Raw genomic sequence first — 25,381 nt, 5'->3', positions numbered from 1 at the left:
AGGTGATGATACGGTCACTCTCCCCATCACAGCCTCATGTGACACAAGCCCTCCCCCCTTGCTAGGACGGTCAGTCTCGGCTCAGCAGGGTCCTGGGGAAACGGGCCCTCAAAGACAGATCAGCACACAGGGAAGTGAACTCGCCTCCCATCCACAGAGTATCCTTACTTCGATGCCATTCCAGAGTTCTTCACAAACGTGATTTGGGATCGATCTGTAACTGACAGCAGTGCCCACAATTCGGGAATGCAGATTGCAAACCTACATCCAAAAGGTAGGCAAAGCTGTGAACGGTTCTTAAAAACTGCCAAGATACTTACGGTTTTCTCCGTATTTTCAAAAGCTTCTCTTGCTTCTTCAAATGTGCAGATTTCTTCCTTGCACTCACGATCAATGTTGCCCTGTCTTATTTCTTCAAAAAGTCCATTCGCTCTTGGGTAGCGTTTCAATACTGAATTGGCTTTTTCTCCTGTGAGGAAAACTAAGAAGAGATAAAATCATAAGCATAAAATTATAATTTGAGAAACATGCAGAAACTTAATGCACAAGGTGACAACTGCTAGGTACTCTTTAGAAACCACAGCCAGCATCCTCAACCTCTTCCCCTGAGTCAGCAATGACGTGACATTAACTCCAGACCACCACCTGTGCTGCCCTCCTCTTGTGAGCATGTCCTTTCGCAGTAGCAGTTGCCCTGGGCAGGGACAGGTGCAGGGACATAATTCGTGGTTAGATTCAGACTTTAGCACATTCCTACCAACCACTGGTGTTTATTTATTTATTTTTTAATATTTTATTTATTTATTTGACAGGCAGAGATCACAAGTAGGCAGAGAGGCAGGCAGAGAGGGCGGGGGAAGCAGGCTCCCTGCTAAGCAGAGAGCCCGATGTGGGGCTCGATCCCAGGACCCTGAGATCATGACCTGAGCTGAAGGCAGAGGCTTTAACCCACTGAGCCACCCAGGTGCCCCTAACCATCGGTGTCTAAATACAGTAATAGTGCACCACTTATACCCGGTGTAAGTGGATGCATCCAGGCATTGTGCTGTTGGACACCAGCAACCAAATCAAAATCCAATCTCCAGACTACCAGTCTCTGTCCACCTAATAAAAATAAAGTTCCAACTGCCCTAGTAATACAAACCCAGGGAACCCTTACTTGTATGAAAAGAAAAGCTGACAAAACAATATCAAGAAATTTAGATGAATTTGGCCATAATTCATTCCAAGGAACACTAATACTTTTTCCTAAATACATTTAAGTTAAATATATTGTGATATTTTAATAAATCAACCCAATTTCACTGTCCTATATAAAAAGAAAATTCTTCCATATGACTTATAGAAGCATTTCATATAAACACTCAAAATATACATTTATGATATCCCCTGAAATAAATAAGGCACTAGTTATAGGTACACTTATGGGGAATTATTTTTAATTTTACATAATCATTTTAAACTGTAATTTCATTGTTCTGAAAGTGCCATTCATACTTCTTTGTATAGATAAATACAATGCTACAAGAATTTGATCTCTGCTAATGCAAGGAAATCAGAAAAGTCTCTAATCTTATTGATTTTTTTTTAAGATTTTTTATTTATTTGACAGACACATCACAAGTAGGCAGAGAGGCAGGCAGAGAGAGAGGAGGAGGAGGCAGGCTCCCTGCCGAGCAGAGAGCCCGATGTGAGGCTCCATCCCAGGACCCTGGGATCATGACCTGAGCCGAAGGCAGAGGCCTTAACCACTGAGCCACCCAGAAATGGCACATTACAGATTATTTTAAGATGTTAAAGTCTACATTTCACAAAAAACATTTTAAGGTAAATGAAAAACAATAAGTGCTCTTTTAAAAATGTCAACAGTACCAATGAACTTAAGGTTTACCTCAGAGAAATGAGTATTTCTCTTCATAGAAGATATGGATTCATTACTTAAGATTCTTCACAGTATCCAAACCACCTGGATGGCACCTACATTAGGCTGAAAACTATGGTAAGCCTTTCATAAGAGTTTCCTTCCTTCTATACCACAGAAGGACAGCTATCTATAAAAATGAACTATTGAGTCAAAGAATATCATTAGAAGAAATTATAAAAAACAAAAACTGTGGCAAGTAGTACAAAAGAAATGAAAAGGGTGCTGCTGAATTGGGAAAAAAACAGAAATTTTCCAGCAATACTTCTCACATTTGCAGCATCAGAATCCCCTTGAGGACTTATTATCACTGAGGTTACTGGGCCCAGCTCCCAGAGCTTCTGATTCTATAGGTCTGGGGTAGAGCTAAGAAAGATACATTTCTTTTTTATTTTTTTAAGATTTTATTTATTTATTTGACAGACAGAAATCACAAGTAGGCAGGGGGTGGGAGAGGCAGGCTCCCCGCTGAGCAGAGAGCCCGATGTGGGGCTTGATCCCAGGACCCTGAGATTATGACCTAAGCTGAAGACAGAGGCTTTAACTCACTGAGCCACCCAGGCACCCCGAAAGATACAATTCTAATACATTTCCAGGTAATGCTGGTGCTGCTGGTCTAACTACAATGGAATGCTGGCATTAACAAATTTAGCAAGATGTTTCACTGCATGATTTTTTAGGGACCCTAACATGTATTTAACCTGTATCTGCAAAATTCTAGAACAGAAATATGATACATACATTTGTCATATTTGATTACGGAGCCCTTTATCAAAGGACATTTCACTGAATTAACAACTTTCTAGCCGTTGCTCTTATTTATGCCTTCTGAAATGACATACAATTCCCTTCAATAAACAGACCACCTAATACATGAAGACAGTAACTGATTTCCACTGAAGCTTCTCTTTTGATACTTAGCAGACCTGCTTGGATTCTTCATCTGTTGGCCATATAAAATAGACAGTCTGCACCATCTTTATTTCATAAAATAGTGTTCTACACTGAGTGCAGTATTCTATGAGTGGCCTGACAAGTGTAAAACTGGTCCTGACTGTCTGCTTCTTTGTTTTTAAATGCAATAGATTCCTTAATACAATCTAAGATATCCCTGGATTTGGGGCAGTTTTCTTGAAAACAAACCAAACAATCAACAACGATGTAGTTTAAGACTTTAAGAGAAAAAATAATTCTCCTCAGAAACAATTTTCTTATGTACTATCTACATGGAAAAGGGGGTCAAGGAAAGCAGCCACCCTTGTAACCAGAAAGCAGGCTAATTCAGAAAGTTAAGCAGCTCTAAGGTAGAACACAGCTCTCTAATCCCAGCCTAGTCAAATTACCAAGAGCACTCCACAAACATAGTATTTGTACTTCTTGTACTGGGCGACAAGGTAAGATAATACTGAGAAGTCTATGTAGAATATGCTCACAAGTAGATTTTATCTCATTTGCCAAATAAATTTGGTCAATTAGAAGATACCACCCGGAGAGTTATGGTGGCAGAGTAGTAGCTCTAAGCTCGCCGCATCCCCTGAACAGAGCGAGATCAACATCACGTCATTTCGAACAACTAGGAAATCGATCTAAGGATTAAGCAAACAATCTGCACAATTGGAGGAAGAGAATGTGGCAGATAAGAGGTTCGCAGACATGAACTGAGAAAGAGAAAAGCCGCAGTGCCTCCAGGAGGAGGAAGCCCTTTTCGCGGAGCGAGGTTAAGGAGAGAGGGAGAGAGCATAGAGAACGGTAGGGCTCCTGCAAAACACTGTGGTGTGGGGATCCCCTGAGTCACACCGAGAGAGAGCGCTCCCCTTCCTGTAGTACATTTGCAAGAATGTATATTGCCTCTCCAAAGACAAAAGGCCTGCCAGGAGCCATAGAGCAGCCATTAAACAGCAGGGGACAACTTTTTGCTGTGCTTCACCACAGACTCCGGGCACCAGCGCAGCAGTGGGACTGCTTTCATGGGGCAGAATGGTGCCGGACGCAACGCTGAAAGGCTCTCCTCTAGGGAAGGGCAGCGGGCCTGCACCTTGCCAGGTCACGTAAGATTTGGAATTTTGAATCCCAGCCACTGGCCAGAGATAAAACACAGAACTGCTTTCAGTTCAGGGATCTGAAAAAAGCCTGGAACAAAGGAGGGGAGATTGTTCGCTTCTCTGTGAGGGCCTCCCGAACGGCAGCAGCTGTGAATTCCCCTCCCCTCAGGTTGAGAAGGTGGGTGACACCATTTCCACCCCAGCTCCTACCAGCAAGGTCCGACTTCAGAGAGAAAAACACAGCCCCTGCAGTGGAGAATGAAGTTGCTTACGCCAAACCCCATGCCCCTGCCCAGGCCAGGGCACCCACAGTAAGGCAGGTCTGTCTGTGAGCCAGTGCGGCCGGCCCCTCCCTCAGAAGACCAACACAGGTCCTCTGCATGTACCACGTCTACTGATCAGAGAGCGCTCCAAAGCCTCAGCTTTAGTTCTGGTGGAAATAGGACCAGACTTTCTTTTTTTTAATTATTTTTAAATTTTTAAAAATTTATTTTACTTTCTTTCTTTTTTTTTTTTTTTGTCTTTCAAAACAGGCTTATAGTTTTTTGTTCAATTGTTGTTTTACTTGTTGACTTTTTTCATTTTTTGAATCAGGCTTCTTTTCTTTCTTTATTCCTTCTTTCTTTCTTTTTCTTTGGAATCAGGCTTACAATTTTTTGTTTCTTTGTTGTTTTGTTCTTTTTCCTTTACTCTTTTCTTAGATCAGGGTTCTTCTTTATTTTTTTAAAATCAGGCTTATCAAACAAATAAAATCACACCTACATAAAGGTCCAAACACTCTCCACTGGAAACAAGGAGGAGCTCTGCAGAGGACTGACCTGTGGGAAATAGCAGCCAAAACACAATGGCTGAGTGCACACAGCACACACTGGAAACACTTCCTGAAGCACCAGGCCCTGGACAGTGTATGAACCCTTAATATAGTCCCACACTAAGGAGCAGGAAACATAACAAGCTTTCAAAATGCAAAACACAGAAACCTAGACATAATGACAAGATGGAAGAAATCTCTCCAAAACAAAGATCAAGAAGAAATCACAGCCAGGGATTAGTTCCCAACAGATATAAGCATTATATCTAAACAAGAATTTAGAACAACAGCCATAAGAATACTAGCAAGGCTTAAGGGAGCCCAAGTTGCTGCTGCTGCCACCGTCACCGCTGCTAAAGATGACCAAGTCTTCAACTCACACCAAGAAAGTGAAGTTGGTCAAGTCATGCACCGAGTGTGACCAACAGGTGACTGCTGCATGTAAATCTTGTGCCACAGCGTGGGACAAGTAAAACACTCAGAGAAATCATCACCTTTTACATAAGTGAATAGTACCATATCTTTGAAATATTTGTGAATACTGTTTTTATATGAATTTAAACTAGGATATTGTGTAGCCATATCAAGTAAAAAACATCAATTCTGTCTTTGGAGAAGGCTCTGTTTGTGAAAAGACTATACGGTGGTGGTTTGAAAAATTTTATTCTGGAGATGAGAGTCTGAAAAATGAACCTCAAGGGAGACCCAAATCTGTTTTAAATAAAGATCAATTAAGAGCCATGGTGGAAGCTAACCTCAAAACAGCAATTTGAGGGGCACCTGGGTGGCTCAGTGGGTTAAAGTCTCTGCCTTCGGCTTGGGTCACAATCTCAGGGTCCTGGGATCAAACCCTGCATCAGGTTTTCTGCTCGGCAGGGAGCCTGCTTTCCTCTTTCTCTCTTTGCCTGCCTCTCCGCCTACTTGTGATCTCTCTCTGACAGATAAATAAATAAAATCTTAAAAAACAAAAAACAAAAAAACAAAACAAAAAACAGCAGTTTGAGGGCGCCTGGGTGGCTCAGTGGGTTAAGCCGCTGCCTTCAGCTCAGGTCATGATCTCGGGGTCCTGGGATCGAGGCCCGCGTCGGGCTCTCTCTGCTCAGCAGGGAGCCTGCTTCCCTCTCTCTCTCTGCCTGCCTCTCCGTCTACTTGTGATTTCTGTCTGTCAAATAAATAAATAAAATCTTTAAAACAAAACAAAACAAAACAAAAAAAAACAACAAAAAAGAAACAGCAGTTTGAGCCCTTGAACCAGACTTAGAAGTTTCTGCTAGAATTTCTCAATACCTGGCTGCAACAGGAAAGGTAAGACTGTTGGTAGGTAACAAACCAACTGACAAGGATCATTAACTGAGATGATTAGAGGTGGTCTAATATTTTAATGTTTGAAAGAGCGGAGACCTATTTTGAAAAGGAGCATAAGCTTTGACAAAATAAATGAAAGTAAGTGGTCTAGAAAATGGTTGGATGTTGATGAAGTTCACAAACGCGTTAAAACCATCACTACAACCAAAAAGAAGTTTCTGGTAACTGTACGGTGGTCTGCAAAGAGAGTATTCCATTACTTTTAACTCAGGCAAAACTATTAACTCAGGCATCTTATTGTCAAGAAGTTAAAATTATGTATCAAAAATGGATCTAAACACACTCGACATTGGTTAGCAGACATGGGTGGACCTATACTTTTCCATGACAACATCTGACCACCATAGGGAATAAATGAATAGGATCATAAGCTTTTGCAATATCCATCACACACACTTGACTTTTTATCAACAGATTACCACCTCTTTCATCATTTAGAACTCTGTGAAACAAAATATTCTCCAAAAGAGAATAATTGAAGAATCTGAATAAATTTTAACAATGATGAATATTATAAATATATACTATTTGGAGAAATTTATCATTTGGGGAGAGCAGTTAAATGCTAACAGTGCATATTTTTGTTGAGTAGAACTCCTTCTGAAAAATAAAAGCTAATTAATTAATTAATTAAAGGAATACTAGCTGGGCTTGGAAGAAATATATAAGACACGAGAGAAACCCTGGCTGCAGACATAAAAGACTTAAAAACTAGTTAGGCTGAAATAAAAAATGCTATAACTGAGATACAAAACTAACTGGAAGAAATCACGAGAATGGAAGAGGAGGAATAAATAGGTGATACAGAAGATAAAATTATGTACCTGGAAAGAAAACTATTAGATTACAAATACAAACATGGAACTCAATGATTCCACAAAGCACAATAATATCTATATCACAGAAGTCCCAGAAAAAGAGGAGTGGGGAAAAGGGCCAGAAGGTTTATCTGAACAGATTTTTAGCTGAGAATTTCCATAATCTGGGGAAGGAAACAGGCATTCCAGTGCAAAAGGCAGAGAGAACTCCCCTCAAAATCAACAAAACAGGTTAATACCAAGACACAGCATAGTGAGACTTGCAAATACAAAGATAAAGAGAGAATTCTGAAATCTGCTAGGGATAAAAGATCCTTAACCTACAAGGGTAGACACATAAGGTTAGCGGCAGACCAGTCCACAGAAACGTGGCCAGCCAAAAGAAAGTGGCATGATGTATTCAACATGCTGAATGGGAAAAATATCTGGATAAGAATACTATATCCAGCAAGGCTGTCATTCAGAATAGAAGGAGAGATAAAGAGTTTAGTTTTTAAGATAACCAAAAACTAAAGGAATTGGTGAACACTAAGCCAGCTCTGCAAGAGATATTAAAGGGGACCCTTGAAGTAGGAAAGAGAGACCAGAAGAAACGATTAGAAAGGAACAGACATAATCTACAGAAAGTATCTTTACAAGCAATCCAAAGGCATTAAACTCACAACTATTAATAATTACTCTGAATGTAAATGGACTTCAATGTTCCAATCAAAAGACATAGGGTATTAGAATAGATTAAATATGCTACTTACAATAGACTCATTCTAGAACCAAACACACCTCTGGACTGCAAGTGAGGAGGGTAGAGAAATATTTATCATGATAATGGACATCAAAAGAAAGCTGGAATAGCAATCCTTATATCAGACAAACTAGATTTTAAACTAAAGACTGTAATAGAGACAAAGAATATTATATCATAATAAAGGGGTCTATCCAAAAAGAAGATCTAACAATTATAAATATTTATGCCCCCACCTTGGGAGCAGCCAATTATATCATCCGATTATTAGCAAACTTAAACTCATTAATATTAATAATAGTAGTAGTAGACTTCTACACTCTACTCACAGCAATGGACAAATAATCTAAACAGACCAACAAGGAAATCGCTTTGAATGACATTCTGGACCAGATGAACTTCATAGATACATTCAGAGCATTTCATCCTAAAACAGCAGGGTATACATTCTTTTTGAGTGCACATGGAACATTCTCCAGAATAGACCACATACTGGGTCACAAATCGGGCTTCAAGCAGCACAAAAATATTGAGATCATACCAGGCATATTTTCAGACCACAGTGCTATGAAACTTGAAGTAAAACACAAGAAGAAAGCTTGGAAAGACCACAAATACATGGAGGTTAAAGACCATCCTACTAAAGAATTAGTGGGTTAACCAGGAAATTAAAGAAGAAATAAATAAGTATATGGAAGCAAACAAAAATGAAAACATGATAATCTAAAACCTTTAGGATGCAGCAAAGGTGGACATAAGTGGAAGTATATAGCAATAGAGGTCTTTCTCAGGAAGCAAGAAGAGTCTCCAACACACAACCTAAACTTAAACCTAAAGGAACTGGAAAAAAACAGCAAATAAAGCCTAAAACCAGCAGGAGAAGGAAAATACTAAAGATTAAAGCAGAAATCAATGATACAGAGATTTTTAAAAAAAAACACACAGTAGAACAGATCAATAAAACTAGGAGATGGTTCTTTGAAACAATTAACAAGATTAATAAACCCTTACCCAGATTTATCAAAAAGAAAAGAGAAAGAACCCAAATAAAATCATGAAAGAAAAAGGAGAGATCGCAATCAACACCGAAGAAATACAAACAAGTATAAAATAATATTATGGGCAATTATATGTCAACAGATTAGGCAATCTGGAAGAAATCGATAAATTCCTAGAAACATAAAAACTACCAAAACTGAGACAGGAAGAAATACAAAATCTGAACAGACCCATAACCAGCAAAGAAATTGAGTCAGTAATCAAAAATCTCCCAAAAAACTAGAGTCCAGGGCCAGGTGGCTTCCCAGGGAAATTCTACCAAACATTTAAAGAAGAATGAATACCTGTTCTTCTGAAGCTATTCCAAAACAACAGAAATGGCAGGAAAACTTCCAAACTCATTCCATGAGGCAAGCATTATCTTGATTCCAAAACCAGACAAAGACCCCACAAAAAAGGAGAATTCCAGACCAATATCCCTGATGAACATGCATGTCAAAATTCTCAAAAAGATATCAGCCAATAGGACCTAACAGTACATTAAAAGAATTATTCAACATGATCCAGTGGGCTCTATCCCACTGGGATGCAAAGGTAGTTCAGTATCTGCAAATCAATCAATGTGATACATCACATTAATAAAAGAAAGGATAAGAACCATATGATGGTTCTACATCTCTCAACGGATGGAGAAAAAGCAGGACAAAATACAGCAACTTTTCTTGATAAAAAAAAAACCCTCAAGAAACTAGGATAGAAGAACATACCTCAGGATCATAAAGGCCATATATGAAAGACCCACAGCTAATACCCTCAGTGAGGAAAACCTGAGAGCTTATCCGCTAAGGTCAGTAACACAACAGAGATGCCCACTTTAACCACTGTTGTTCAACACAGTAACAGAAGTCCTAGCCACAGCAATCAGACAACAAAAAGAAATAAAAAGCATCCAAACCGGCAAGTAAGAAGTCAAACTTTCACTCTTCACAGAAGACAGGATACTCTGTAGAAAATGGAATAGACTGCCAAAAACTGCTAGAAGTGATGAATTCAGCAAAGTTCCAGGATATAAAATCAGTGTACAGAAATCTGTTGCATTTCTATACACCAGTAATGAAACAGCAGAAAGAGAAATCAAGGCATTGATCCCATTTACAGTTCCACCAAAAACCTAAGATACCTAGGAATAAACCTAACCAAAGATCTGTATGCTGAAATCTATGGAACACTTATGAAAGAGACTGAGGAAGACACAAAGAAATGGGAAAACATACCATGCTCCTGGACTGGAAGAATAAATATAATTAAAGTGTCTATATTACCCAAAGCAATCTACATATTCAATATAATTCCTATCAAAATAACACCAACATTTTTCAGAGCTAGAACAAATAATCCTAAAATGTGTATGCAAACAGAAAAGGCCCTGAATAGCCAAAGGAATGTTGAGAAGAAAAGCAAAGCAGGAGGCATCATAATCCTGGATTTCAAGATCTATTACAAAGCTGTAATCATCAAGACAGTTTGGTACTCGGGGTGCCTGGGTGGCTCAGTGGGTTAAAGCCTCTGCCTTCAGCTCGGGTCATGATCCCAGGGTCCTGGGATCGAGCCCTGCATTGGACTCTCTGCTTGGCGGGGAGCCTGCCTCCCCTCTCTGTCTGCCTGGCTGCCTACTTGTGATCTCTGTGAAATAAATAAAATCTTCAAAAAAAATGATAGTATGGTACTGGCACAAAAACAGACACCTAGACCAATGGAACAGAATACAGAACCCAAAAATGGACCCTTGGCTCCACAGTCAACTAATCTTTGACAGAGCAGGAAAGAATATCCAATAGCAAAAAGGCAGTCTCTTCAATAAATGATATTGGGAATAGTGGAAAACCACATGTAGAAGACTGAATCTGGACCACTTTCTTATACTATATACAAAAATGAACTCAAAATGGATGAAAGACCTAAATGTGAGACAGGAATCCATCAAAATCCTGGAGTGAGAAAACCTCAGTCACAGCAACTTCTTACTAGACATGTCTTCAAAGGCAAGGGAAAAAAAGCAAAAATGAACTATTGGGATCTCAGCAAGATAAAAAAAAAACTTTTGCACAGCAAAGTAAACAGTCAACAAAACTAAAAGACAACCTACAGAATTGGAGAAGATATTTGCAAATGTCTTATCAGATAAAGGGCTAGTATCCAAAATCTATAAAGAACAAACTCAACGCCCAAAAAAGAACAAATCCAGTCAAGAAATGGGCAGATTACATGAACAGAGAGTTCTCCAAAGAAGACATACAAATGGTTCAGAGTCACATGAAAAAATGCTTCAACATTACTCAGCTTCAGGGAAATACAAATGAAAGCCACAATGACAATACCATGTCACACCAGTCAGAATGGCTAAAATGAACAAGACGGGAAACAATAAATGTTGGCAAGGAGGATACAGAGAAAGGGGAAAACTTTTACACAATTGGTGGGAATGAAAACTGGTACAACTATTCTGGAAAACAGTATAGAGGACTCTCAAAAAGTTAAATACAGAGCACCCTACAATCAAGAATTTACACTACTCGTATTTGCCCAAAGGATACGAACATAGGTTCCAAACACAGGGACGGGAAAAGGCACAGGTTAATTAATTTATTTATTTGACAGACAGAGACCACAAGTAGGCAGAAAGGCAGGCAGAGAGAGAGGGGGAAGCAGGCTCCCCGCTGAGCAGAGAGCCTGATGCTGGGCTCGATCCCAGGACCCTGGGATCATGACCTGAGCTGAAGGCAGAGGCTTTGACCCACTGAGCCACCCAGGCGCCCCCTGTAAGGTACAGATTTATATCAGCAATGTCCACAAGAGCCAAGCTATAGAAAGAGCCCAGATGTCCATCAACAGATCAATGGATAAATTAGAGGTGGTATATATACAATGGAATATTACTCAGCCATCAGAAAGAATGAAATCATGCTATTTACATCAAGATGGATAGAACTAGAAGGTATTTATGCTAAGCAAAATAAGTCAGAGAAACACAAATACCATGATTTCACTCATACATGGGTTTTAAGAAACAAAACAGATTAACATAGGGGAAGGGATGGAAAAATAATGTAAGATAAAAAGAAAGAGGCAAACTGTTAAGAGATGCTTCAATACAGAGAACAAATTGAGGGTTGCTGGAGGGGAGGAGGGGAGGGGGGTTTTGTTGGGATGAGCACTGGGTATTATATGTAAGTGATGAATCACTAAATTCTACTCATCAAAACAATATTATACTATATGTTAACCAACTTTAATTTAAATGAAAAAATAAAGATTTTTTAAAAAATTAAAAAGTAGGGTGCTTGGGTGGCTCAGTGGGTTAAGCCTCTGCCTTCGGCTCAGGTCATGATTTCAGGGTCCTGGGATTGAGGCCCGCATCCGGCTCTCTGCTCAGCAGGGAGCCTGCTTCCCCTCCCCCAACCTCCCCCCCTGCCTCTCTGCCTACTTGTGACCTCTCTTGTCAAATAAATAAAAAAAATCTTAAAAAAAATTAAAAAGTAAAAGATACCACCCACAGTAAGAATCTGACCAGTAGGAATGATACTGTTATAGGTTAGTTATGTCTGCCATATGTTAGGAACAGGAAGTTGTGTCAGGTCCTCATCAAAGCAACTTGGAAATCTAATGGATGATACCAGAATCAGGAGTGTTTCAAAGTGGAAAGAAAATAAGGGAAGGTAGCAGCGTGGACCTGAAGGATAAGATCAGACTACATTTTTGTAAAACACTGTTTTCGTAAAACATCCCAAGATGCAAGGCCTTATAGTTGGACTTCCAAAACTAAGGCAGTGATGTTTAAAACTAACGTTGATCACTTTCCTCTGCTTCCTTCTCATCAAAGGGTGTGAGCCAGCCCACAGCTATCTGGAATCATTTGTATACCTGCATCAGAGAGTAAACGATATGACAAGTATACAGGATGTAAATTTATTTTGAGAATAGAACACTGAGGTGTTACTGAAACATGTACCTCTCTCATTAAGGAAATAAAGAAAAACCTAAACCGTTTTCTTTAGATTCAATTAGAAAACACCCTTACTACTAAAAATATTTAAAATCTAACACTGATACATACACACCTACTAAATAAGTGTATTTATTTTAAAAATGTAACTACTTTTTCATAATTTCAAAATAAACAGCTCTCACCTATGCCTTCCCTTCAAAAGAGGATAAAAATAAATGAGAATGGCTCAAGTAACTACCTACATTACTGCCTTAAACAAAATACGTCATTGTAGAATGTAGTTCTTAATGCATTGTAGGACACTAAAACTGGTATTTTAATGCCAAAAAATCTTTAGTGCGAGTGTAATCACATACAAACATTTGCTGAAAAACAGCAGACAATAGGCCTGCAAATTAAGAACCACCTCCAAAAAATGTCTACTCCAATTATCTAATCAGTTCTCTCATGTTGAGTTTGATTTCACTGAAGTAGCCACTATTTAAAGTTGCAAATATTTACATTTTTTCAAGTGAACACAATTCTTTTTCTTAGGACATTCTTACTGAATATAGACTATGTAGGGTATCATGACAAATTACAAAGATGACTAGCAGATGGCCTCTGCCCTCAAGGTTCTTCAGTGCAAAAGATAATAAGGATAAAAGAAACACAAAGAAATCTAATGAAAGACGGACTATGGTGGATGCTCTTCGAGGTCAGAAGGCAGGCATAGCTCTACTGGGTACATATGTTTGGGGGTAGGAAAGTAGGAAAGTAACCTGGGGGGGGTCCCGGAAAGTTTTTTGGGGGCTGGCCTTTTAAGGATTGGTAGGATCAGGATGTGCAAATATGACGAGGAAAGACATCCTAGGAAAACAAAATATTGAATGAGAGTTTCCAACTGAATAAAGCAAGGGACATAGATGAGGTACAGTGAGCTTGGTCAGTAGGGCCTGAGTATAAGATTCAAAAGAGGAGGAGTGGAAAGTGAAACTGAAAATGGGGGCCAATAGCCATGTCATAGAGGCACTCAGTATTAAACTACAATATTTAAACTATTCAATAGCACTCAAGATTTTAGAATACTACTTCATTACTTTAAAAAAATGTATAGATACAACAGATTTGGGGGAAGGCTGAAGAGAAAACGGAGGGATAAAGGCCAGGTAAAAGGCTACTTAAAATAGACCAGATTAAGAAATAACGAGCTCATGCATTAGAGTGGTGGCAATAGGAATGGAAAGAAGGGGAAAGATGGCAAAGATACAGCTACTGGGTGGTTTTTTCGGCCACTACACCCACCATGCACCTTATCCCTGTCAAACCGTATCTTTCCTCATTTCTTTATGCCTCCCTAATTTTGTACCTGATATTTCCTCTGCCTAATGAACTATTCCATTTAGATGTAACAGCCTCTAAAAACTTTCCCCAGACTCTACTACCCACTTCATTAGACAGAGGTGCTATCAACTCTCAGTATTTGTGAATACCTCAATTACAGCAATTAATTAAACTGTATTGTAATTTTTGGTATGTCTCTCTGGTTCCCCCTGAAGACTGTAAGCTTTCTGAGGGCAGGGCTCCATATATTATTAATATTTTGACCTATCTAACCTGTCTCTCGTAACACCTGGTAAAGAACTTGATTAAGAATAGGATTCAATAAGTGCGGAATAAATGAAAAGGCAGAATGGGAAGAACTTGAAGATTAAGTATCTAGAACCTGGGAAACCATGGACTGTGCCTCTGATTATGAAGTAGCACTGCAAACTTAATATACAACTGTGAAATAAGTACATGTACAGCAAAGTGTCCAGTGAGACAGCACTTAAATATCCATTTTTTAGCAAGAGAAACTATGTTTTGAAATGTGTAGAATACTATTTGTGTTCCCTTTGGAGGAACACTTTTTGTTCTAAAAGAACCATCTCATGTTCTAAAAGAACACTTTTTTGTTCTAATGAACACTCTTTGTTCTAGAAGAACCATCTCATTTCCCCTAAGAGTAGAGGTGGAGTAGCTAGACGCATACTATTTTGGGGAAGAGGACATAGCCAGATGCTTTTTGGCTCAGCAAGGAACTAGCACATTGGTACCCAACCTGTGTACCAAGGGCCCCTAGGGTGCTGCAGCAAATTCATGGAGAATGTGAAGATATTTTATATTTTTAAAGGAAATGCATTGATACTCAACAACTGTTGGCCACACAAACTACCAGCTTAAGGTAATTAACAGTTTCATCATTAGAAAGTTCTATGCCCACTTCCTTTGTGAAGCTGGATTTTCAGCTGTGATTTTAAAAATATGCTGTGTGAAAAATCAATATGGAACAGGAAATGGAGGTGGCAGCATCCAATTAGATTCCAAGGTGTGAGAAGTTGGGTAGTGCACAACAGGAACACACATCCTATGCATGGCTATTAAGATTGAAATAAAAATAGTACTTTCTTTCAATTTAGGTATATTACTTTCTTAAATGGCTACTAAGCTGTCAGGATAGAAATATTTATTAAGTTGTCTGAACATAATTATGTAATAAATGGAATTATTAGGTACTTCTTTCGGCCTATGGCTGCTATAAAAAAAAAATCACTCTGACAATTAAGGGCACCATAAACTCAGGAAGAGGGAGACTCTGACCTACAAGTTCTGGAGACATGGAATCTTGCCACCGCTCTTCCAAATCTATTTGGCACTCTAAGCTTAAATGGGTGGGAAGTTCCTTCTCTAAGAAAGGAAACCATGATCATTTTGAAGGTCCAAAGTTATAGAAACCTGTCACATGGGTTACTGCAGCCCTCATAAGAGTTACAGGTAGCAAGAAAAGAATAGAGTGTAGTTCCCCTAGTCACATCACTCAGTTGTAGATTATACTAAGTTAGCCCTTTCTCAATTATCCCCTCTGGTTCTATGAGCTTGTCTGTAGAAGAGACCAGGAATACAAAAACTGAAACAACAAGGTCACTAAATAGCTGAAACACTGGGAAATCGGGCCTACTATATTATGGAGTGGGTGGGCAAAGGTAAGTGAAATGCTAAATAGAAAGGTACTCTTTTCTTTTCCAGGAACTGCTGAAAATTAATACCACCCCAGCTAAGGCAACTTATTCAATTACTTTAACTGATTCCTTTAGTGTACTTGGAACTGTTCTGGATACCAGAACACCTGGTTTAGTTGCCCTGGATCTGATATAAGACTACATCCTGGCGACAGTAGCAAGACTACCGGGAGTAACAGAATGGGAACGTTGCACAATTAATCTAACACTCCATTACCTTTTCTTCAATGCAATAGTCAAGACCTACTCTTCTAGACCTAATGTGTAATCCTAGAGTTCTCGAATTTCCCCTGGGAATAAGGTTGGTCAGGGAAGGAAGACATTCTTGTATTACCAGGGGCTGCGGTTGTTTGAGTAACAAATGTGATCTCATTGGTATCCCAAGGTTGTTCACTGGTACACATCAGTTACACATTTAGAAAGTAAGAAAAAGTTGTTACAGCAAACAGCTATGGGAGAAAAGCAAAAAACCCTAAGCTTGCTTTCTTCATCTGTAAGATTGGAATAATAGCACCAATCTCATGGTTATAAATGAGGTAATGTATATAACATACTTAACTCACGGCTTGGCAAAAAAATGAATGCTCATTAAATAGCAGCATGACTTGTCACCATCACAGTGGCAGTTATTGCATAAAGGGAAAAACAAGAGATCTGCCAAACGGATAATAAAGACACTCAGAAAATACAGAATGAGTAAGGACTGGGTTAACTTGCAGTGAATCTGTATGCTTAAATCTAGGGATGCCTGGGAGTTTGGTTCCCCTGGTCAAGTTTAGGATGAAATGTGCTAGCTTCATAAAGTGCTATTTTAAGTCTGAAACTCTCTTGGAGGCACTCCGTACTAGACTGTCTAGACTGCTTATTGAAAATGAATAGATTGATGGTGTGCATCTGACTTAACTGATTATGCAGCCTACCTTCAGCTATATGACTGGCAGAGTGTCAAAGATTCTCAGTGAACTTGTGCCTTGCCTGGTTCCCCTGAAACCAAGGTTATCTTAGACATATCTCAGTGGTTCACAATTAGAAGACAAAGTTATCCCATGCAACTAAAAAATCACCTTAGCCATTTTTCTCCCGCTGTACTGTATATTTAGCCACATTAAAGCCTTACGAGAATCTCATAGGTTCTTTCAATTATCTAATGTCATGTAGTGGCCACAATATACTTGGATGATTAATAAATATTTGGGAGATAAAGAGATTTTAAAATATCAGAAATTCTTCAGAATGTAAATCAAGGTCTATTTCTGGTCCTTATTATACAGATCTGACATCTGTAACAAAATCATAAGGAAGCATCTTTTACAATAACTTATATGCTTACTTTTATTAACTTCAAGTTTGGTCAAATGTATGCTGACAGCCTATTATCATTAGAATTTTAACAGCTCACAAAGAAGATCTTAAGAAGGCTAGAATAAGAAATGAAAATTATACACATGACTCACATGAAGAGAATCAGGAGAAGCTACAACAAAATACATCGAATGATTAAATTATTTTCTATTCATTTTTAGGTTATCTGATAGTTTAGGTAGCTATTCAGTATTTTACATGATCATTGTGGATACTGACTATAACATATCATTTATGCAGAAAACACTCAAATAAACCCAATCTCATGAACTTAGAAACAAGAGATGACCAAGGTCGCACATTACAATTTATCTCATGCTTTATGTGCAGGAAGCCTCAGCTCCCTTAGATTCATCAAGGATCAATTCATGCAACTCTCATCCATGAGCCTGGCTATGAAACTTGAAAGCCTCACTGCACATTAAAGCTGAAAAGCAGAAGGGGTAGGATAGGCTGAATTACTTCAACACGCTGAGAGAAACAAGAAGTGAAAGCTGATTAATCTGAAGGCAAGAGAAAAGAGAGACAGAAGGCCCTTTGAGGATTATTTGGAATAGGCTTTAACCTCACCCTTCCCCCATACTAACAACTCCCAAAGCTGTAGGCATCGGTGATTATGTTTATAATGATGAATCTGAGTCATCAAGAAAGGACCATGATGTTCAGGATATTGTTTAGGAAGGAAGTAGATTACATGATCTGTTTTAGAACTATTTCCATAAAAATACTTCTTAATAAGTGTTTTTAAACACTTATTAAAAAGGTAAGCATAAAATATATTTATTCAAATGGAAAGTTGGTTCCTAGAGAATGTTGTGTAAATGTTGGCATAGCAACAACTGACTCTATAATGGGTCCACACACTAACCAGGAAGCTGTTTTTCTTTTTTGAATAAATCTCTAATACCTTGTTTAGTTGTGAATTTCTCATAAGACTGCAGAATATGCTAAGCTATCCACTTATATAAGCCTCCTGTTTGTCACATGAACACTGACTTTGGAAACAATCTTTTGAAAGCCAATAATCTGTTCACCACTTTCACCAACCGTGACTTAAGACTAGTGAAACTGCAAGAAAAGAGAGGAGTGTAATATGGTGAAAAGGTCCTGAATCTGTAGTCACAATATGCAGATTCCTGTTCCAGCTCTGGCACTAAACTGGCTGCATGGTTCTTTATTTTGTTGCTTAATTTATCTGGGCCTGTCTCCTAATTTGTGAAGCTAAGGTGTTGTATATCATTTCTTAGGCCTTTTCAGTTGTAACTGGGAAGTTTTATAACTGGGAAGATTTTTGTTGTGTAGGCATAGTTTATCTTATCCAAACCCTTTTGAGATATGAATACACTATTTTCCAGCCAACCAACCACCATCCTCTAAACCAACAGCAGATAAATAAATAGAAGAGAATACCAACAAGGCATGCCCGCCCCACCCAACCCTGTGCTAAGATTTATATAGAAATCTATGATGCAGGGTGCCTGGATGGCTCAGTGGGTTAAGTCTCTGCTTTTGGCTCAGGTCATGATCTCAGGGTCCTGGGACTGAGCCCAGCATCAGGCTCTCTCTCAGCAGGAAGCCTGGTTCCCCCCTCTCTCTGCCTGCCTCTCTCTGCCTACTTGTGACCTCTCTCTCTGTCAAATAAATACATAAATCTTTAAAAAAAATCTATGATGCATCATATTCAGAATTCCTTGTTTTCTTGCTTCTGAGCCATTTTGACACTATTATTTACTCAGTGGGTCATGCCTACAATGCCTTCAAGGTTTTTTCTGGCTGGAAAAGGTATGAAGTAAGTAATTCTTATCACAGACTGATGGAAATAACTTTTCCTAGAAAAACAAAATTCCCACATTCCAAAGTGACATTTCATTTACTAAAAAACAAAGTCATGTAAACTAAAAAGATGCCATTTGGACCATCTTCCTATTTCTTGATAAGGTGGAAAAAAGGCATTTCCCAATTGTATCTCACCTCTGTAACCTATTTGAGGACCTTAAAATTAATTTTTTCATAGGGAGTAGGTTTTCTAATTCAGAATTTGTTATATAGTCTAGGTGTTCATATACCCAATCAATATGTCACAAATGTACAGCTTAGGGTGGCATGTAGTCTATATATACATATATATGTACACTGTATATATATATATATATATATATATATATATATATATATATACACATATATACATACATTCCCATGTTTTCATGGGAATTACGGAGTTAAAGGCTATACAGGAAGTTGGATACTTAAAAAATTAATTTGAAGTTATAGGACTGAGCTAGTGAGAGTGGGAAGCCTCAGTGTTAGAGAGAAGAAAAAATCCTGAAGCTGCTTCTTAAGGACAATGTGGTGGTTATGATCACTACCTAACACTTAAAAAAATATATCTTTGTGCCTCCAGAGGTATGTGACAAAATGCCAGCTGATAACAGGCAGGTTTCCAGGAATACATCTGGCGCAAATGCCAGAAATGGATTTCTACAAGAGAAAACAATAGAGGTAATGTATGTCTATAAAGTCAGTATTCTCTAAAGACAAAACAAACATGGTGAGTCTTACTAACTCAACATGGTTTTCTTGTAAAACCAAAATTTACAGCATATATTCAGGTGTCTCTTGTCCAATGATCTTAAGCTTAATAAGGAATAATGAGATACAGAGAAATAGCCTAACAGATTGTCTCATAAAAAAAGGTAGAAGGCCAAATTTTCTTTTGAAGGAATTTCACAATTCATAACTCCTTATTAAAGAATTTTCCTGAGAAGGTAGATGGCAGCAATCAAGTTACCAGCAATCATTAAGAACTGATTTAAAGGTAGAATATTCTAATACATGATATTTATGGATGAGGGGGTACACCTTACCCCCAGAAAACAAATACAAAATTAGCAAATGCTCTAATTTATACAAAATTAAGTTCACAATCAGGTGGAATCATCAAAACAGAAGATAGGTATTTCTCCTTTCACTAGTGCCTCAATTATATTAGCAAGGGTATCATTTGTCTTAGTGTTTACAGTTCTTAGACATAAAAGTTTCTTTTTAATTTATGGATCCTATCTATACTGATTATCGTTCTGTCCCATATGGAAGAATATGGAAAGAACTGTAACCGATAATAGCCATTTAATGGGGAAAAGGCAGGTAGACGAAGTCACCAAATACGAAATACGGTTTTAAATACCAAACTCTATGTTATAGTCAATGCTTTACAACCTGTCAGCATAGACGGTATGATATTACCTCTGTGATGCCACATTCCAGGGGCACCTGGGTGGCTCAGTGGGTTAAAGCCTCTGCCTTCAGTTCAGATCATGGTCACAGGGTCCTGGGATCGAGCCCCACATGGGGCTCTCTGCTCAGTGGGGAGCCTGCTTCCCCCTCTCTCTCTGCCTGCCTCTCTGCCTACTTGTGATCTCTCTCTGTCAAATAAATAAATAAAATCTTAAAAAAAAGAGAGAGAAATGCACATTGCAGAGGTGGCTATTCAGATAGCACTTAAGAGAGAACACTCAGCTACCTCTTCCTCCTGCCAACAACGGCAGAGCATAATGGATTTAGGAAATGGAGTCTCTCTGACAAATTAGTGCCCTTGGTAATTAGGACACGGACTCCAGAAGTGACTTTTTACTGGTGGAATTAATATTGTTTATATGTGAATTTTCTCCAGGAATGACAACAGAATGCAAACTTTTGCTTGCTCTGCCTAAAGGGGAAGGTGCTAATTATCAGGATTACTTTGTTTTCTTCCTTTTCCTCATGGTGGCTCCTCAGGGATCCCTTTAGAAAACCTGGGGCTTCGCTGAGCAGTACACTGGAAACCACTGATCCGTCTCAATCCCTTCATTTTACTGACAAGAAAACTGAAATTCAGAAGTTAAGTGACTCACCCAAGGACACAACTGCTTGATTATAGAATCAGGGCTATACCTTGGTTTCCAGAACCATGTAATGCTCTTCTTTAGACTCAAATTACTTCTATGAAAAACATCATAATATGTGTATTATGGCTTGTCTCTAAAGATTTACTTTCCTTTATTCCAAATCAGTGGTTCTCAGCCCAGAGCAATTTTGCACCCCTAGGGAATGTTTAGCAATGTCTGGATACATTTTTCATTGTCACAACTTGGAAAGGAAGGAACCACTGGCATCTAGTGTGGAGAGGCCAACAATGTTGCTAAACATCTAATAACACACAGGACAGCACCCCCAACATACAAAGAATTATCCAGCCAAAAATGTCAACAGTCACTTCTAGATACATGTCTCAAAGAACTGAAAACAGATATTCCAACAAAAACTTGTATAACAGTGTTCACAGCAGCATTACTTACAATAGCCAAAGAGTGGAAACAATCCAAATGCCCATCAACTGATGAAGAGATAATCAAAATGTGTAATATTTATACAATGGGATATTATTCAGCCACAAAAGGGATAAGGTAAACACAAATACAACATGGATAAACCTAAAAAAAGCAGGGCGAAGCTAGACACAAAAGGTCTTACATCGTATTATTCCCTTCATATGAAATATCCAGAATAGGTAAATCTATAGAGAAAGAAAGCAGATTACAGGTTGCCATGGCCGAGGGAGAGGAAAGAATGAAGACTGACTACTTCATTGGTCTGGAATCTCCTGTGGAGGTAATGAACATTTTTGGAAATAAATAGTCACATAACATTGTGAATTACTGTCACCGAATTGTACGCTTGAACATGGTGAATTCTATGCTATGAGAAAAAATGTCAACAGTGCAAACCTAACTTAATGTACCAAAGGTTATTTTGTTAAATAGGTAAAAGGCAGAGAGGACCGTATCAAAGACCAAAAGCATCCAACACTATAATGACTTTGTTTTGTTTGTTTGTTTTTTAAGTGGCTTGACCCTTCTTAAAGAGTTACCTCATTTTCCTAGTGGAAAAGACTTGCCAGGAAAAAATAATGGCTGCTGTCAACCCCAAGGAGATCTGTATTACTCTTATAAAATTATGAAGATAAGGGTTTACAATAAATTGGTGACCTCATCTAAACGGCAGAGGAATGAACATGCTGCCATAATAAAGAGACTCTGAAATTTAATGCAAGCCAGAAAGGAAATAATTAATTGGCTTTAACTGTGTGCCTTTACTTGAACTATAAACCAATAGCTGTCAAATAAAAGCAGACACTACACTAAGAGAAAGTCACTTTACAAGGCTTGTCACTTTGCATGTTCATTCCTTGGTTGAAAATATAGAACTGTATGCTCAGAGTTAAAGTTTAGGACTGGCCTCAACTGAGCGGTAGTTCAGCAGCAGATCTAAGAGCTTTGAGGTTTACTGTGATGGCTCTAAACCATCTTTCCTTCTGCTAAGTCTTGGTAAGTGGGGTAACGTGTTTGCGTTCCTTGGGCTAAAGGAGCCAAGTACATCCTGTGACCCAAAGAAATTATGCTGCTACGTTTTAATAAAAAACAGACTGTAACTGGCACACTGCCACTGTTTTTTTTAATATGTTCGTGGATATGAGAACATTATGGGCATTAAGTTACCATTAGGTATAGAAAATGAAGACAGAAACGGACTTTTCAGATTCAGACCTTAGAGACCCAGGATTTTCTTCTAGGCTAGGTAAATCTCTAAAGGCCACTGGAAGAGGAGAAACAAAAAATGCAAAGCTACGTCATTTTAATTATTCTCCACAAATAACCCTGTCTGCTTGTCATCATTCAGTTATTCCCATTACTGTTTTCTAAGGCACACAATGAAGCAAAATTAATCCTTTTGAAGATTCATGGCTAAATACTATTCCCATTTTGTATAACAGGTATAGGGCATCTTGTAGCCAGCTATTATTGCGACAACATAATGAATTTCTTCCAGAAGCTCTGTTCTTAAGGTAAAGACAGTGACATTCACCATCAATAACTGTGTATTAGGCTAATACATACCATGAATTGCTGCTCTAGCATTTAGAACATTCAGTAAGAGAAGTGTGTTCTGTTATAAAGAAAATTCACATGGAAAACAAGTATGACTTAAAAATCAAATTCTATACAAACATCGTAACAAAACAGGGGTGCCTGAGTGGCTCAGTTGCTTGGATGACCAACTCTTGATTTCGGCTCAGGTCATGATCTCAGGGTTGTGGGACTGAGCCCTGCACCGGGCTCTGCACTCAGAAGGGAGTCTGCTTGGATTCTCTCTCCCTTCTCCCTCTGCCCCTCCCTACCCTATGCTCTCATTCTCTTTCTAAAATAAATCTTAAAAAAAAAAAAAACAAGAACATTATAATGAAACAATAGCTTCAAAAATTTTTAGCAAGAAAAATCCCAAGGAATTGCTTTGTGGAGTACTAAGACTTGTGTCTTTTTGTCATGAATACACCAGTTGCTCAGGGGATGGGGGTGTGTGTGAAAGCATAGAATAAAGTTTTAATTTCCATCCAAAGACGATAAAGATAAATATTCCAGCATTGTGTACATAACATTTTGTGAGCCAATACATACACATTTATATAATCCCCACACTCTCTTCCTTGTGAAAACGTTCATTCTCCAATGAAATGTTATACATGATTTTATTTACATATGCTGTTCCTTTTTGTAACAGCATCTCCCCTTGTTGTCTCCTACTATTCTGGTGTTCCATAATGTATTCTATTCTTCCTGTTAAGAAAAACCTCAAGGGGGGTGCGGCGCTTGGGTGGCTCAGTGGGTTAAAGCCTCTGTCTTCGGCTCAGGTCATGATCTCAGCGTCGTGGGATGGAGCCCCGTATCGCATCATCAGGCTCTCTGGTCAGCAGGGAGCCTGCTTCCCCCTTTCTCTCTGCCTGCCTCTCTGCCTACTTGTGATCTCTGTCTGTCAAGTAAATAAAAGAAAAAAAAAGAAAAACGGCAAGGACAAAAACCTATTGATCAGGAAGGGTGGCTTTCACCAGCTTAAGTGGTATTTTAAACCTTTTACTTTAGGCACCTTGCAGTATGGGATGTGTCCCTCGCTGCTCAGAAGACTTTGGTATTTGAGGCACTCCACTACCTGATACATGTCTTTTAGCTGTTATCATAAATGGTGATAAACAATGAGTCATTTCTCTTTGCCCATCTGTCCAGCCAGTCCCCCATGGAATATATGAACATCGTCATAGATCCGAGAAAATATTTTCTTCCGTACCAATCAAATCAACAGATACCTCCTAAGTTTTTAATTGACTTTATACACTACTAATGACTAGGGTATTCAAAACATGGCCTACTAGAAGACAAGAAAAACTGCACAGGCCATCAGGAAACCTAGGTTTGCATTATGGCTATCCATTTTGTAGGCTGTGGAGTTTAGATTACCTTCAGTTTTGTAATCCATAAAATAAAGATAATATCCCTATTTACATCATAGTGTTCTCTGACAACTCAAATCAAGATAATGTATGAGAAATATCTGTAAGTTATGAAGTGTTCCATAGACACTTGTTGATCTCAAAGTAATTATATATTCTTAAGTCCTATATATGAAGCTCTAGCTCAGAACTCATATATCTGTAGTAAATGCGATTTCAATGACACATAAATGGACACAGATGGTGGTCTAATAAAAAAATTAAATAGACAAGTGTGTTCTCATCTTCCTACCACCACGTTTAAGACTTGGCTCACACTTTTTTTCATGTCACATAAAAGAATGATTCATCTAACACATATTCATAAATAATTTCTTCATCTAGTATCAAAGAATATTTAAAGAAACTCATGCCAATATTAATTTTAACTTTTCACCTACACTGTATGGTTCTCCAGCTGTGTTCTTTGTTTTCATGCCTTCTTGTTAATGAGGCTAGTGCCATGTCTTTGTGATATTTTCCTTTCCTGCTGTCCCTTTGTATGACACATTGAGCTATGTTTGTGAGACTCTTTGCCAAATCCAGTAAAAAAACTTCATTGTATGTTGCCAGAAGAGAAAAAAAATTGCCACATAGTAGCATCTTTTTTCCCCCACTAACAGTGACAGCAATTAGCAAGTGAAATCAGGCAAGCTAAGTAAAGCCTAGAGAGTAAAGGATAGAGTCTTTGAGATTCAGGATGTGAAGGATGTTTTTAAAGTGGCCAACGCAAACAGTCAAAATGCTATTATAAGCTTCCATGTGTTTGTAAAGTAGCATTTTTTGGAGCACTTCCCTTATCTCCAGACTGGAAATATGCCCGTCCTTGCCGATAACATTACCATGTCCTATCCTTTAGCAAGAACTCCTTTTAGTTGCCTGACCATTTAAATAAAGACTTGCTGAAGAACCTT

At 38.5% G+C, this 25,381-nt stretch overlaps 1 protein-coding gene across 2 annotated transcripts in view; it reads right to left on the bottom strand.

The window, feature by feature from the left end:
* Nucleotides 1-25,381, bottom strand: part of LOC116582454 (ferritin heavy chain-like) — a 109,179-nt gene that overhangs the window by 20,146 nt on the left and 63,652 nt on the right. For both annotated transcript variants that reach the window (XM_032329860.1, XM_032329861.1), the window contains exon 3: nucleotides 321-481. In XM_032329860.1, the coding sequence (XP_032185751.1) occupies nucleotides 321-481 (161 nt within the window). The remainder of the gene's footprint in view (nucleotides 1-320; nucleotides 482-25,381) is intronic.

Source organism: Mustela erminea, chromosome X, assembly GCF_009829155.1.
Source record: "Mustela erminea isolate mMusErm1 chromosome X, mMusErm1.Pri, whole genome shotgun sequence".
Classification (NCBI taxonomy): Eukaryota; Metazoa; Chordata; class Mammalia; order Carnivora; family Mustelidae; genus Mustela; species Mustela erminea.
The sequence above is the reverse complement of the archived record's forward strand: the minus strand, read 5'-3'. Positions and strand labels throughout refer to the sequence as shown.